At 48.2% G+C, this 14,931-nt stretch overlaps 1 protein-coding gene across 1 annotated transcript in view; it reads right to left on the bottom strand.

Moving 5' to 3' along the window:
- Positions 1–903: 903 nt before the first annotated feature.
- Positions 904–14,931, bottom strand: part of EIF2S1 (eukaryotic translation initiation factor 2 subunit alpha) — a 187,740-nt gene continuing 173,712 nt past the window's right edge. The window contains exon 8 of the mRNA XM_078659540.1: positions 904–1,450. Coding sequence (XP_078515666.1) covers positions 1,325–1,450 — 126 coding nt within the window. The 3' untranslated portion in view covers positions 904–1,324. The remainder of the gene's footprint in view (positions 1,451–14,931) is intronic.

The raw sequence follows: 14,931 nt of genomic DNA, 5'->3' as shown, positions 1-14,931 counted from the left end.
AAAATTCCATGCTGAGTCTATGTTTCTCATTGGATTCATCGTGGTTTCATTGTAAGGGTTGTAGCCACTACATGACCTCGGAAACATGATATCTTGCCTTTGTTAAAGACTAATGTAGAAAAACACAGCATTCACTACGTTCTTTGCAACCATGGTGTGAATGTAGGAGTCCTTTTTGTCCTTTAAATCTTGAAATCCCAGTCCGTGACTCGATGAGTGATAATTTCGGTGAGCATGTTAAGGTATGCTTTGCCTATTAACCAACGTCAGAGGCAAAGTTGAAAAGCCAAACCAAGGGATTAAACTGGGACAAGGCAATGCAATATTGAAGTCGTTTGCTGGTAGAATGAGGTATGTTTATATTGAGCAATAATAGATAACGAATTTTAGCTCAAAAGGAGACAAGGGCTTAGAGAAAATTAAATTTGCTGGTGAAAAAGTTGCGAGAGGCCAAGAAAGAAACTCCTATGTGGCCACACCCAAAAATCTTAGCAGTATAAAGAAATCTGGCAAACTGATTGATAAGACTGGAAGATTGGAGGCAGAGATGAAATATGCCTTAGGAATGGCGAACTAAGGACGGATGAAAAGGGTAATCAATCAATTTTCCAGAAAACACAAGGATGTCATAGGCACTAAAGATCAAACCGCAAGAACTGCAGGCTGCACTTTGAAAAAACAGGCACAAATGCTTTGAATATCGCTTCTAAAAAGCCTGAGCCTATAAGAACATCATTTAAAATTTCAAGACACTTAAGACCTGACACTTTCCACCTTCCAGAATCTGCAGCTTCTTCTCCTCTCATTCTACTTGGACTAGAGAGTTAAGAAAAGTTTACAAATTATTAGCACTCTAAATACCCACATTCAGAAAATAATCTGAATAAGAAAAGAACACAGTACTATTATTTCAGAAATTTATTGAAGATCCCACGTGAATACATTCGGCATAGAAATGTTAGTCTCTTGTTAAGATGTTCCTGCTAAAGCTTCATTTCAAAGCGACGAATTCACAAATGGAAGTCCACCATTTTGGAGCAATTGGGATATGGAAATGGCAATCTTGAAGCTGAACCATAAGTGACTGAAGTCTTGTGTAAAACAGCAAAGGACATCATCCACACCAAGGAAGAAAATTATTCTCAAAGCTGCTGCATAGGGTAGCCAATATCAAAATTTCGCGACCTGTCCATTTACCATTGAAGTACTTTTAAACAAGTATTTTTGTGTGTTCAAGTCTTCAAGTGTGGCAATCTTTCCGTCCTCTGGTTTTTGCAACTGGGTGGCTTACTCCCAAGCAAGATGTACTTATTTCCAAGGCAGTTTAGTCTTCAGCTTTGGCCTCCATCTCCTCAGCATCGTCGTCACCATCCACCTCGGCATTTTCCCGCTCCAGCCTCTCAAGTTGTCTTGCCAGCTCGGTCTCATCTGTGTCTGTGACCACCTTGGGCTGCAGAAGGATGAAAACATGTTAGACAAGACATGAATTTTTACACTCCACATCTGGGTTTCTCCAACAATCAATGCATAGGTATGCGTCTCACCCTTATGAAAACATTACTATATGCCCACGTTCTATGCTCAGTTTTTACCTGCATACAGACATTTAAAGGGTGTGTGTTTACTTCTTACCATTGCAGCCCCTAAGTCCAAATGGAGAGGCAGTCTGCCACGCCCAGGTAACTGACCTCATACGGGTATGTATAGTCTCAGAAAAATCCACCATTTGGCTGAGATTGTACATGGAACATTCAGGGCGTGCTAATGACATCTGGTGAATATGTGTGATAAGACAGAAACTTCCTGTCCCGTTAGTTACAGTCCACTTACAAAAGGTACCATACCCGAAAGCTATCCAGGAGCTGAAATATTGGAGTTCGACATTACAACAGCTGGATTACCTGAACCAGTACTCCCCGTATTCCTTACATTACTCATGTGAAATATCACTTTTATTTCACCTTGGTGTGGACAGTCTGGGATCGTTCAGTCCTAGAACTCCAATGTGCTTGCATCTTCATGGAGGACCGCCCTTCGCTAAGGCTGTACTCACTGACAGAGATAGCTTGTGAGTGGAATGGAAATTGAGACAGCTCCTATCCAGACTACAGACCATCTCCACCTGGGCTGAAGGACAAATCCTAGCATCAAGAGTCATAGTTTCAGAGCTACGTTAACTTTTAAGAAGGTTTGATGTTAATTCTCTGAAACATGCCTTCTGATGAACAGTGTGATCATCACAAGTGTAGGAAGCTTCACAGAGGGTCCGAGGATGAGAAAATTGATGTAGGGACGGAAGTGTGAGGGTGAGTAAACTGGTAAAAAACAGCACAAGAGGCAAAAATAAATGGGTATATTACAAGTAGAAAAATAGGAAAGGTTCTGCAGATAGGGGCATGAACAGGCATGAAGGAAAGATGCATGGAGGTCAGACTTTTTCTATCTAGATAATTACCGCAAATCTCTCAAATAAAAAAATAAAAAACGCGAGAAGACTGGGATGATCTTTATTGCTTTGGATGTTGATTTGCTTGAATACTTCCCACTCCATCCCTCAGATGTTAGATTGACTGCCCGTATTGTGAACAGCATGGTTAGTAAGTAGTCACATTTGCATTAAATATCCTACACCTTAGTTAGTTCTCTAAACATCCAGTAGCACAAGTAGCTAAAAATGTTTGCTAGATAAAGGAGTACCCCAGGGCTCCTGCTTGAGCCCTACTCTCTTCAATGTGTATATGGCGCCATTGGCCAAGATTGTTCGACCTTTTGGGTTTGAGATTATATCGTATGCAGACGATACTCAGCTGATTTTTCCAATTGGATCTAACCTAAATGAGGAGAGACAGCGTTTCTCTGCAGGTATGCTGGCCATTTCAAATTGGATGTCAGAATGTTGCCTACAACTTAATCCAGAGAAAACAGCTTATGTTGCTGGGAAGAACCAATAACTTCAGTATGGACAACTGATGGCTTGCCCAGTTGGGGAGGGCCCCCAACCCCTCATCCTCAGTAAAGAGCCTGGGAATACAACCGATGACAAACTGACTATGAAGGACAATGTCAAAAACATTATTGGTTCCTGCTATTACAGTCTGCGTCTACTATGTAGAACTCTTCCAAATCGGCCAGTGAAACATCGCAGAACGGTGGTCCAGGCGATGGTGGTGAGCCGCCTGGACTACGGGAACGCCCTACTAGCTGAAATGGGTGAAACCTGGGTAGCCATGCTTCAAGTCATCCAAAATACTGCAGCAAGGATGATCCTAAACCACCCCCCAGGTCCTCCATCACTTCCCTTGCTCAGAGAGCTTCACTGGCTTTCAGTGAAAAAGAGATCATTCTTTAAGATCTGCTGCCTCAAGCCATTAATGGAGCGGTTCCTAGCTATTTGCAAAATAAACTTTGTAAGCAGACTTCTAGCCGCAACCTGAGATCAAACTCGCTGGCGCTGCTGAAGATCCCTCGCATTCGGCGTAATTGTACAGGGGGCAAAGCTTTTTCATATATTGCCCCCAAATACTGGAATTCTCTACCTGAGACTTTGCGTAAATCTACTTCTTATCTGGCTTTCAGAAAACAACTCAAGGCCTTCCTATTTTAACTCTCTTTGGCTACCACAATGAGTCTCCCTTTCTCTCCACCTTTGTAGCACAACATGACAAGAGGCGCCCTATGAAATCTTCACTAGGACGCCCTGTAACTCCCTTGGTTTGAACCATGTAAATAATGTAATCACTGAAGTGTGTTGGTGCTACCACAATTATAGGAACACACATTCATACTTGTATGGTATTTTCTAATCAAACTATTTATGAGAAATGTAGTACAAGTTTGTGAAAAAATTGAATATGCTACTTACCAGTATGCATCTGTTCTTGGCATGTAGGGTTGCTGACATTCATATCTATAGCATAGATCGCCGCCTAGTGTTGGGTCCGGATGATTGCACATTGTTGTCCTGGAAGAGTCTTCGAAGTATCACGAGATAGGTGGCTCCTCCCCTGGACTACAGTGCGCATGGGCATCAACTCCATCCCCAGATTGTTTTTAGCCATTGTGGCGAAGATGGAGTGTAACAGTGTGAGCGATGACCATGCTAAGAGTAAGTTTGAATTCTGCAGCCGCTACAGGCGCCGGGGAGGAGGGCGGGCGATATGAATGTCAGCAGCCCTACATGCCAAGAACAGATGCATACTGGTAAGTAGCATATTCAGTTTGAGGCATGTGGGCTGCTGAATTCATATCTATAGCATAGAATATATAGCAGTCCCTCCATTAACGGCGGCCGCCTGTGCCAGCTGCAGACGTTTGAAAAAGTAAGAACAGCCTGCCCTACAGCTGCTTGGAGTGCACATCTACACAGTAGTGTTTAGTAAATGTGTGTAGTGTAGACCATGTGGCTGCTCTACAAATGTCTTCCAAAGGGATATTACCAAGGAAAGCCATGGAGGCCCCCAACTTGCGGGTGGAGTGGGCTCTGGGGGGGGACCGTTAAAGTGCGCTTAGCCTTGTGATAGCAAATTTGAATACACTTAACGATCCACCTGGCTAGATCTGCTTTGGAAACGGGGTTGCCTTTGTGCTGGGCCGAAAAGGCAACAAAGAGTTGTTGTGTCTTCCTAAAATCCTTTGTCCTATCGATGTAGTACATCAAAGCTCGTTTGACGTCAAGAGTGTGGAGTATTCTTTCGGCCACTGTCTCTGGGTTTTGAAAGAACGCGGGCAGTTCAATGGTCTGATTGACATGGAACTGTGAAACCACCTTAGGAAGAAATTTAGGGTTAGTGCGCAGCACCACCCTGTTCGAGTGAATTTGTATGAATGGCTCTTGTGCAGTGAGCGCCTGGAGCTCACTAACACGTCGCAGAGATGTAATGGCTATTAGAAAAGCCACTTTCCATGTTAAAAACTGAACCTCGCATGAATGCAGAGACTCAAAAGGTGGGCCCATCAGCCTGGTGAGGACCACATTAAGGTTCCATACAGGAGCTGGCGGGGTCCTGGGAGGGATGACCCGTTCAGTCCTTCGAGGAAGCCTTTAATGGCAGGCCCTCTGAAAACGGAGAGATGCTGCCTGTTTTGGAGATAAGCCGCTATGGCGGATAAGTGTATCCGAATGGAAGCATATGCTAGATTGCATTTGTAAAGATGTAACAAATAGCAGGTGATGTTGTGAGTGGATGCATCTAGCGGGTTGATGTTGTGTTCTGTACAGTAAATGACAAACCGCTTCCATTTTGCTGCATAGCAAGCTCTGGTGTTGGGCATTCTTGCCTCCCGTATGATATCCATGCAGTCAGGAGGCAAGTTAAGGTAGCCAAATTCTAAGACTTCAGGAGCCAGATCGCCAGGTTGAGCTGTTGCGGATCTGGGTGCTGAATGTCGCCATGTCTCTGCGTCAAAAGTCTTGGTGTGAGGTGCAGCCTTTGATGCGGTACCACGGAGAGTTCTAGAAACGTGGTGTACCATGGTTGGCGTGCCCACGTTGGAGCAACCAGGATGAGTGTCATCGAGTGTTGCTTTAGCTTTCGTGCCACCAGCGGTATGAGAGGTGCTGGGGGAAAAGCGTACGCAAATCTGCCTGACCAGTTCATCCATATCGCATTGCCCTGCGACTGTGGGTGAGGGAACCTGGCGGCAAAGTTTTGGCATTTTGCGTTTACCCGTGTGGCAAACAGGTCTATCTCTGGATGACCCCACTGCTGGAAGTACGGGTGGAGTACTGAGGGATGTATCTCCCACTCGTGCATTTGGTGGCTGTACCTGCTGAGCAGATCCGCCATCTGATTGTCCTTGCCCGGGAGGTGTTCCGCCATGAGGAACATGTTCTTTTGAATGGCCCACTTCCACATGCTCTGAGCCAGATGAGACAACTGTGGAGAGTGTGTACCTCCCTGCTTTTGAATGTAGTACATGGCTGTCATGTTGTCCGTCCGGATCAACACGACCTTGTTGCACAGATGTACTTTGAATGCCTTCATTGCCATGAAGATTGCCATCAGTTCTAGGTAGTTGATGTGCATCTTCTTTTGCTGCGTTGTCCATAGTCCCTGCACCGTGTAGTGGAGTACATGAGCTCCCCAACCCTGGAGAGATGCGTCCGTCGTCAGGATAATCTGTGGCACAGGCTCCTGGAATGGTCGGCCCTTGCAAAGGTTGTGTGGATTCCACCAATGCAGAGAGCTGTATGCCCGACCGGTCACCAACACTAGGTCGTTCAACTGTCCTTGAGCCTGAGTCCACTGACGAGCCAAGCATTCTTGGAGCGGACGCATATGTAGCCTCGCGTGCGGGACTATGAAGATGCAGGAGGCCATCATGCCTATCAACTGCATGAACACTCTTGCTGGAAGCGAGTGTTGCGGTCTGAACTTCTGGATCAGCGACTGAATGCTGTCGATCCTCACAGAATTCGGCTGAGCCGTGGCTGCCAGAGTATCTATTGTCGCGCCCAGATACTGCCGCACATGGGCTGGCTGAAGGTGCGACTTTGGATAATTTAGTGAGAAACCCAGATCGTGAAGAAGGTGAATGGTGTGGGACATGTTGGCGGCGCACTGCTGGGCCGACTTTGCTTGGACAAGCCAGTCGTCCAGATATGGGTAAACGTGAACGTTCTGCCTCCTGAGGTGCGCAGCCACTGTCGCCAGGCATTTTGTGAACACCCTGGGCGCTGTGGTCACCCCGAAAGGTAGGACCTTGAACTGATAATGCCGACCCTGAATGGTGAATCTGAGGTATTTTCGGTGTGATGGATGTAGTGGAATGTGAAAATATGCATCCTTGAGATCCAAGGTTGCGAGGAAGTCTCCCTGGTTGAGCAACGGAAGAACTTGCTGCAGCGTCAGCATGTGAAAGTGTTCTGAAAGAATATACTGGTTTAGGGGTCTGAGGTCCAGTATGGGTCTGAGCGACCCGTCCTTCTTTGGGATTAAGAAGTACAGGGAATACACTCTTGTGCCTTCTTCCTCCACCGGCACGAGCTCGATTGCCCCTTTTTGCAGCATGACAAGTACCTCCTGCTGCAATAAGTGCAAATGCTCTGTGGACATAGGACGGTGTTTTGGTGGCATGTTGGGTGGAGTGGATGTTACCTCCAGACAATAACAGAACTGGATAAGTTTCCTGACCCACCTGTCTGTGGTGATGGATTTCCAGACTGGCAGGAACTGCTGGAGTCTCCCCCCGACAGGCGTGGTATGGTCGGGGGGCAGTGACAGGGCGTCACTGTTTGTTGGTGGCGGAGGAACGGGAGTTGTTGTTTCCACAGCCTCTGCCCTTGGTACTGTTGCCCCGATCGCTGCCTCTACTCTGCTTGGTGTAAGAGGACTGCGCCCCACCTTTAGTGTATTGCGTTTGCTGGGACATCTGGCCTCTGGAAACACCTCTATTGCCTGAGCGACGAAAAGTACTGCCCCGAAACTGTTGGGACTGGAGAGCCCCCATGGACTTAGCAGTCTCGGTATCCTTCTTTATTTTTTCCAGGGTGGTATCCACCTCAGGACCAAATAATCTATCAGGGTTTACCGGCCGATTGAGGATGGTGATTTGTATCTCTGGCTTGAAACCGGAGATTCTGAGCCATGCCTGACGTCTCAACATCACACTGGTGGTAATGGCCCTGGCCGCGGTGTCCGCCACGTCCAGTGCACATTTAATAGAAGCGTTGGAGATGAGCTTCCCTTCCTGAATGAGCATCTCCGCCGCCTCTTTATACTGATCTGGTAGATGTTGTAACAGGGTCTCTAGTGTGTCATAGTGCGCCCTGTCATATCTGGCCAAGAGTGCCTGAGTGTTTGAGATACGCCAGATATTGGCTGCTTGAGCCGCCACCCTCTTCCCTGATGCCTCCAGCACTTTAGATTCCTTGTCAGGGGGAGGAGCATCACCAGTGGTTTGCGAATTCGCCCTCTTCCGGGCATTAGAAACGACCAGAGAGTCCAATGGCAACTGGCCCTTGATGTAGGTAGGGTCGCCAGGTGCCGGCTTATATTTCTTTTCAATTCTAGGGTTGATCACCCTGGCACGTGTGGGGTCTTTAAAAATGTCCGCAGCATGTTTCAGAACCCCTTTCAACATTGGGAGAGTTTTGACAGTCTTTTCTGCCGTGGAAAAGGTATCAAAGAGGAAGTCCACGTCAATAGGGTCAGCGTGCAGCTGGACGTCGTGGTTTTTAGCCGCCCTCACAATTAGAGCATTAAATGCCGCAGAATCCTCAGTAGGAGAGGTTTTGACATTGTACACCTGATTGTCCGGGGCAGTTTACGGATCTCCTGGGTCCCCTGCATCTGCCCAAGAGTCCTGGTGATCCTCAGGATCAGTGTTGGCAGGAAAGTTATACTCCTCGTCATCACCTTCCCCAGCCTCCACATCTGAATAAGTGGGTGAGGGTGTAGCAACTCTTGGAGTCCGTGGAGCAAGTGGCTCAACCAGAACCGGGGAATCCGCAGAAGGCTTCTTGCGCTTCAAAGGAATCGTGTAGGACTCCAAAGGCTGTGTCGCCGTGATCTTTCTCTTGTAGAGGGTAAGTTTACCGGTGTCGGCATCGATAAAGTGTTCCGACTGCTCCTCCATCAAAGGTTGTCGATGCTTCAATCTCCCAAGCTGCTGAGAAGGCTTCGACCCTGCAGACCCTTGCACGGGCGCTTTGGCGTCCGACCTTGGTGCGAAGGCCTTCGGTGCCACCTTCGGCCACAACGTAAACAGGAGTGGCGTCGAAGACTTCGGCGTTTTGGCAGCCTGCTTCGGGGTGGAAGCATCCTTCGGATCGACCGCGGAAGCCTTGTTCTTGATGCGTTGCAGTGAGTCCGACACCTGCTTCGTAAAGGAAGCGGACGGTTTCGTCGACCCGACAGACGTCCTCGGTCCACCAGCGTGTGAAGACTCGAGCGTCGATGTCTTGGTCTTCTCCGGCCGAGGTACAGGGTCAGCCCTCTTAGGTGCTCCATGTCCTCCTTCCGCGTCGACGGCCTTCTGCGCCGACGACTTCGGGTCGGCGGCCTTGACTCCCGGGTTTGGGGCCCCAGTCTTCGGCTCGACGCCCTTGATCGATTTCGGATCGACGGCCTTGACCGACTTTGGCTCGAAGCCTTTGTTCGACTTCACCGGGTCGACAGCCTTCTTCGGCTGCCCCGACATATCGAAAGACGAGGAGGCGGCCAGAGGGACAGACGTCTTCTGTTTCGACGGCGTCTCCATCACTTTAGTTTTTGTCGACACCGAAGGTTTCACTTTCGGTTTCGTTTTGACCAACGGCGGCTCCGCAGAAGTGTCCGTAGCCGGGCCCGCAGGCGAGGCCGTGGATCTGGGTGTAAGGTCTTGGGTAAGGCCGTGGGGCGATCCCGCGACCTGAGCCTTAGTGATTGTTCGAACGGGGCATAGCTCTTCGCCTGAGCTATCTTCCATGGCCCCATAGGCCTCATTGTCGTCTCCTACCTCGTCGACGGCTTCTTCTGCATCGAGCGCTTCGACGTCCGCGTCGTAGTTGTAGTCTATCTCCTCCGCTGGAGGTGAAATCTGTATATGAACTTCTTGTTCGTCTGCTTCTTCTCTCTCGAAGATGTCCACCGGTGCCGGGGCCGACTTCTGGGCCTCCAGGCGCGCCACGCGCCGAAGTCGAATCGTCTTCTTCGATCGAAACCGGGAACAAGCCATACAGTTGGCTTCATCGTGGTCCGGCGACAGGCACTTGTTGCACACCGGGTGGACGTCAATGTGGGGATACTTCGATCCACACACGGGACATTTCTTGAACGGGCTCCGTTCCATGATGTGTCGTCGAAAGTCTTGTTGCGTCGACTGGGCCTCGAGCACCGAAGAGCCACGCGACTCCTCGGGATGTCCGACTCGGGAACTGAGCCGGAGCAGAGCTGGGCACCGAGCGCAAAACAAAACCGCCGGTATAGGAAAAGGCCTTAAGAAAAGTTTATATTGATTCCGAACTGGAGATAACGAATATACATCCGAACCCAATGGCAGAAAAAAACAATCTGGGGATGGAGTCGATGCCCATGCACACTGTAGTCCAGGGGAGGAGCCCCCTATCTCGTGATACTTCGAAGACTCTTCCAGGACAACAATGTGCAATCATCCGGACCCAACACTAGGTGGCGATCTATGCTATAGATATGAATTCAGCAGCCCACATGCCTAGAACATATATATTCATTGCTCAAGCCAAGTGGTCTTTAAAAATTCCACCTCCACCCCCACTTTAGCCTGGCAATCGGTTACATGTAAAGCTGTTCTCAAGCCAACTTATAGGTCACTTCCAGCACTCTTAAGGCACTCCTGTTCCCCCAATGGTAAAGAGGATGAAAGTGCGGTACAAACCACAACTGTGCCTTCACTGGCATTCCAATATTTACTCCCTATGACGATTTAAGCTGGGATGAATACTAGTATCTTTCAATATCTGGGACTGCCAGTTGCTTGTTGGACCTGGACTTGGAAAGCAACTTGGAAAGCACATCTTTAGATTCACTTTTTTGAGATGCACGGTTGTTTTCCCTCACCAGACTAAACTGAAGAATTTTTTCTGTACTAACTTCACAATTGTTTTGAGCATTTCTATCTGTATGCACTATATTTGAGAACAGATTCCTTCCATACGGTCGCATGCAGTCAGTCAGCCTGGCCCCGAACACCTCAGACTTATTCAACCTCATCTGCAGAGTTCCACAAGGCTCCTCACTCAGTTGCACTCCTACATGAACCCACTTGCCAGTATCACCTGTGTACACGGAGTCAACATCATATCTACGCTGATGATACCCAGCTCATAGTCTCCCTCTCTGACAAGACACCAAACACCCAGACTAATTTCTCTGTCAAGATCAACACAGGCAAGACGGAAGTAGTTATCTTCAGCAAAACACCTTGCTCTGGGACTCTACCTGGTGGCCTGCTGAACTTGCACCCACGCCCGCCTTCCAATCCAGACAAAAAACCTTGGCATAGCAATCAGCAAGCAACTCGCCATCACTGACCAAGTCAATGCAGTCTTCGTCTCCTGCTTCCACACACTCTAGAAGACCTTCAAATGGCTCTCGACCAACAGTTGCAGAACCGTCACCAGATTCATCATCACCAGCAAGCTGGACTATGGTTCCCAATCCATAAATGAGCAATCTTTAAACCCCTAAAGCACACATACAAATTTTTAAGAAACATTGGCCCCACATCCCTCAACAATCACGTAAACTTTCACAAACTTACCAGATACACATATTCAGCTGGACTCCTACTCACCTCCCGCATATGCTGAACCAAATCCGGCAGTCGTGCCTTCTCCTACCTGGAACGTACACATCAGAGCTTCCTCCTCAGTTACTGCATTCTGCAAGTGACTGAAGACCTGGCTGTTAACCTAGCTCTGATCCTGCTGCTGCTTCAGGGTAAGAATACTCTCCGAAATTAGTTGTGCGCAATATAAATACACATAACAAATTCAGGTTTGCATTGCAAAATACAACATTTCTAATTCTGTCCAACTTACTCCTACATTTCTACTAGAAAAGAATAGTAAATAAATCTGAGTATGGAGATTCATTGCCAGCAACACAGGTATACAAACTTATCCCTTTACTGTCCTAGGAGCTATAGGATTCCCCAGTGTATTTTTATCCGCCTCATATGAAGACAGGTCCACTCAAGGTAGTAAAGATTTGTGCTCCCGTAAGGAAGAACCTCTTATGTCTTAGTTGCAGGGAACAAAAAGTGTTATCCAATAGGCAATGACCCAAGACATTAAGGGGAATATGTATGAAATGATTTTGTAGTCGCAAACGCTGCGATTCGCAAAAAAACAGCGTTTTGAATACAAAATCGATAAACGCGATGTACGAGACATTTTCGCATTGCATTATTAAGGAATCGCTAATTTTGCGATTCCTTAATTTGCAATTGCATTTAAGGAATCGCAAATTGCTATTCCTTAAATGCAATGTAAGAAGCACAGAAAAAGTGCAATTTTGCCTTAAGGAATCGCAAATTACCACCAACTTTAAGTTGGTGGTAATTTGCGATTTCTTTGAAAAATGCACTTTTTTGCATTTTTCAAAGTGCCATGTGGCACACATACATACCCGTCGGGCATGTGTGTGCGCCACATATGCAAACATGTACATTTCAGGAGTGCAAAAGGGTAACCTTTTGACACCCTGGCACCCTTGAAATTGCTTTCTCAATTTGCGATTCTCTAATTGAGACTCGCAAATTGAGAATGTCTTCCATTCATTCCTATTAACAAACTTCAGCTAATTCAAAATGCGGCAGCGAGACTCCTGACAGGCACCCCCAAATTTGCTATGATCTCCAAAGTAGTTCGCCAGCTCCATTGGCTCCCGATCAGAAGCAGGGCCAAGTTCAAGGCGCTCTGCATTGCCTATAAATCTATCCACTCAACGGGTCCCAATTTTCTCAGGCAGTCTCTCTGCCCCTATATCCCTTCCAGACAACTCCGATCATCCAGCACTAATCTTCTTACCGTTCCACGGACAAAAAAGGCTTCATGGGTTGACAGATCATTCCTACATGCCACCACCAAACTTTGGAACAGGCTGCCTTCCGACATCAAGACTAGCCCTTCCCTGCTTGTTTTCAGGAAACACTTAAAGACCTGGCTCTTTAACCAATGATCTATCTTATCCACTCTGCTTTGTTGTTCTGCAGCGCCGAGACACCTTCGGGTATTTGTGCGCTTTATAAATTGCATAAATTGCATAAATAAATAAATGGCCTCTAGGTCCATAGGAATGAATGGGGAGGTATTCCTTAATTGGGAATTGCAATTTGCGATTCACAATTAAGAAATATGTAGGATTCGCAAAATTATTTGCAAATCCTACATACATAGCGTTTTGCGATTCTCAAATAGCAATTCTCTAAAAATCGCTCTTTGAGAATCGCAAAACCAAACTTTCATACAGATGGCCCTTGGTGAATTATGGGATTGAGTAAGGTAGAGAAAAGCAATGTGGCTTTGTGTCAGGATCTTCGGGGCGCGTTGGGAATCCGGAACACACAGCCGCAAAGGAAACAGACCACGTCACGGAAGGCTCAGGAACCACAAGAACCGGCATGCCAAGCGCGAGCATCACGCACCCGGAAATGCGTACTTAATGCGCATTGGCTCAAGGGACGCTGTCGAATATTTTGATCCCTGGCCGGTTGTTCGTTGTGTCCCGCTTTCCCTTGGTGCACGGAACTAGGAATTGGGAGAAGACCGGCGTCGGGAGTAAGTACCGCAGTTCGGAACTACGGTGTTCTTGCACGGAAACGAGCGGAGTTTCGTTTCATTCTGCAGCCTTGGAATCCTGGTCGAGCTTTGGGTTTTAAGCTCCCGGGACGGACAGGAACAGAGACACCCACCAAGGGAGGTGGTTGCAGCGTCTCTGTTTTGGGTTATTATTTAACATTGTTTGACCCCTCGGTGGAGCGCCAGCCTAGGTGTTCCCGAGGCGAGTGGCATAGTAAAGAGGACGCCTCAACGTGAACCCCCCATCAGTCGTATCGAACGGCATTTTCGGCCGTTTCTCAGCACGGTGTCCTCTGTTGGCCGGACACCGGGACCGGTGTCCATGCAGAGGACGGTTGGACCACGGCACTACTGAACTAGGTGCTAACAGCTGATGGGTAACGTATGAGAGACCTTGTGTGCGAGCATTGAGTCGCCTTACTATTGTTTTACCTAATCCATGTGTACTTGTGCTTAATAAACAAGAACATAGCAGTACTTGTGTTGCCATAGGTCTTTATTACCGGTATCCTCGATCCCGAGAAGTAGGGGGTGGATTACATAATATTCAACCGTATCTTCTAATCGTCTCCCGATCGAGGCAAGAAGACCATGGCCTCATTAGACGATGTGGTGGCAGCATTGGCAGCAGTCCAAGTAGAGCTGGCGGCTTCCAGGCAGGAAACCGCAGATCTTAAAGCCAGGTTCGAGGCAACGCAGAGGAATCCCTTTGACGCCGGCAGTGCAACCGTGCAATCCGCCCCTGCGGTGGTGGTGGAAATGCCTGTGGCTGTTCCCCTGGCCACTCCAGAACGGTACAGTGGAGACCCCGAGACGGTGCAGGTATTCATGACTCAGGTGGCATTACATTTATCTTGCAAACCCAAGGCGTTCCCCACGAGTCAGGCCAGAGTGGCCTTTCTCATTTCATATCTCGCTGGAAACGTGGCGCAATGGGCGGTACCTCTTGTGAGCAGGGATGACCCCATCCTCTGCGATTGGGGTGTGTTTCGTGAGGAATTCATGAAGGTGTTCGATCGTCGTGCGGATACCTACACCGCTGACCGTGAACTGTTGGAACTAAGGCAAGGCAACCACGACGTGGTGCAGTACTTGAACACCTTCCGTCGATTGGTTGCGGAAACCAAATGGCCTGTGTCAAAACAAATAGCCGTGTTCCACCAAGGGCTGAGCGAAGAGCTCAAGGATGTCGTGGCACAGATCGATCCCCAGCCCAAGACTTGTGAAGGGCTAATAGCTTTGGTCCTACGTTTGGATCATCGGTTGAGCGAACGCCGAGGAGACCCCAAAAAGAGAGGGAAAACTTTGCCATCTCCAGGGACGACTGGGGCTTCAGAAAGCAGAGTCTCCAACAAGGCCGAACCCATGGACATTGGAGCCGTTAGGGCCAGCCTCACCGCAAACAGGGCCTATGTCTATATTGCGGAAAAAAGGGACACTACGTCCGTGAATGCCCTGCCAAACCCAAGACCATCCGCAATAGGACCGGTAGACCCGTAACCGCTGCAGTGGACGCCCCGTCGGAAAACTACATGACTCCCTGAGAGAGGAAGGGACCTCTCGGAGTCGCTCTGCCATCCCTTCTTTGTGTAGTCCTTCTCGGTCACAACCACAGCACCTTTACATCACAGTACATGTATCCGTAGACGCGAGGTGGAGAGCGGTGGAGG

Source organism: Lissotriton helveticus, chromosome 9 (genome assembly GCF_964261635.1).
Source record: "Lissotriton helveticus chromosome 9, aLisHel1.1, whole genome shotgun sequence".
Taxonomy (NCBI): domain Eukaryota; kingdom Metazoa; phylum Chordata; class Amphibia; order Caudata; family Salamandridae; genus Lissotriton; species Lissotriton helveticus.
The sequence above is the reverse complement of the archived record's forward strand: the minus strand, read 5'-3'. Positions and strand labels throughout refer to the sequence as shown.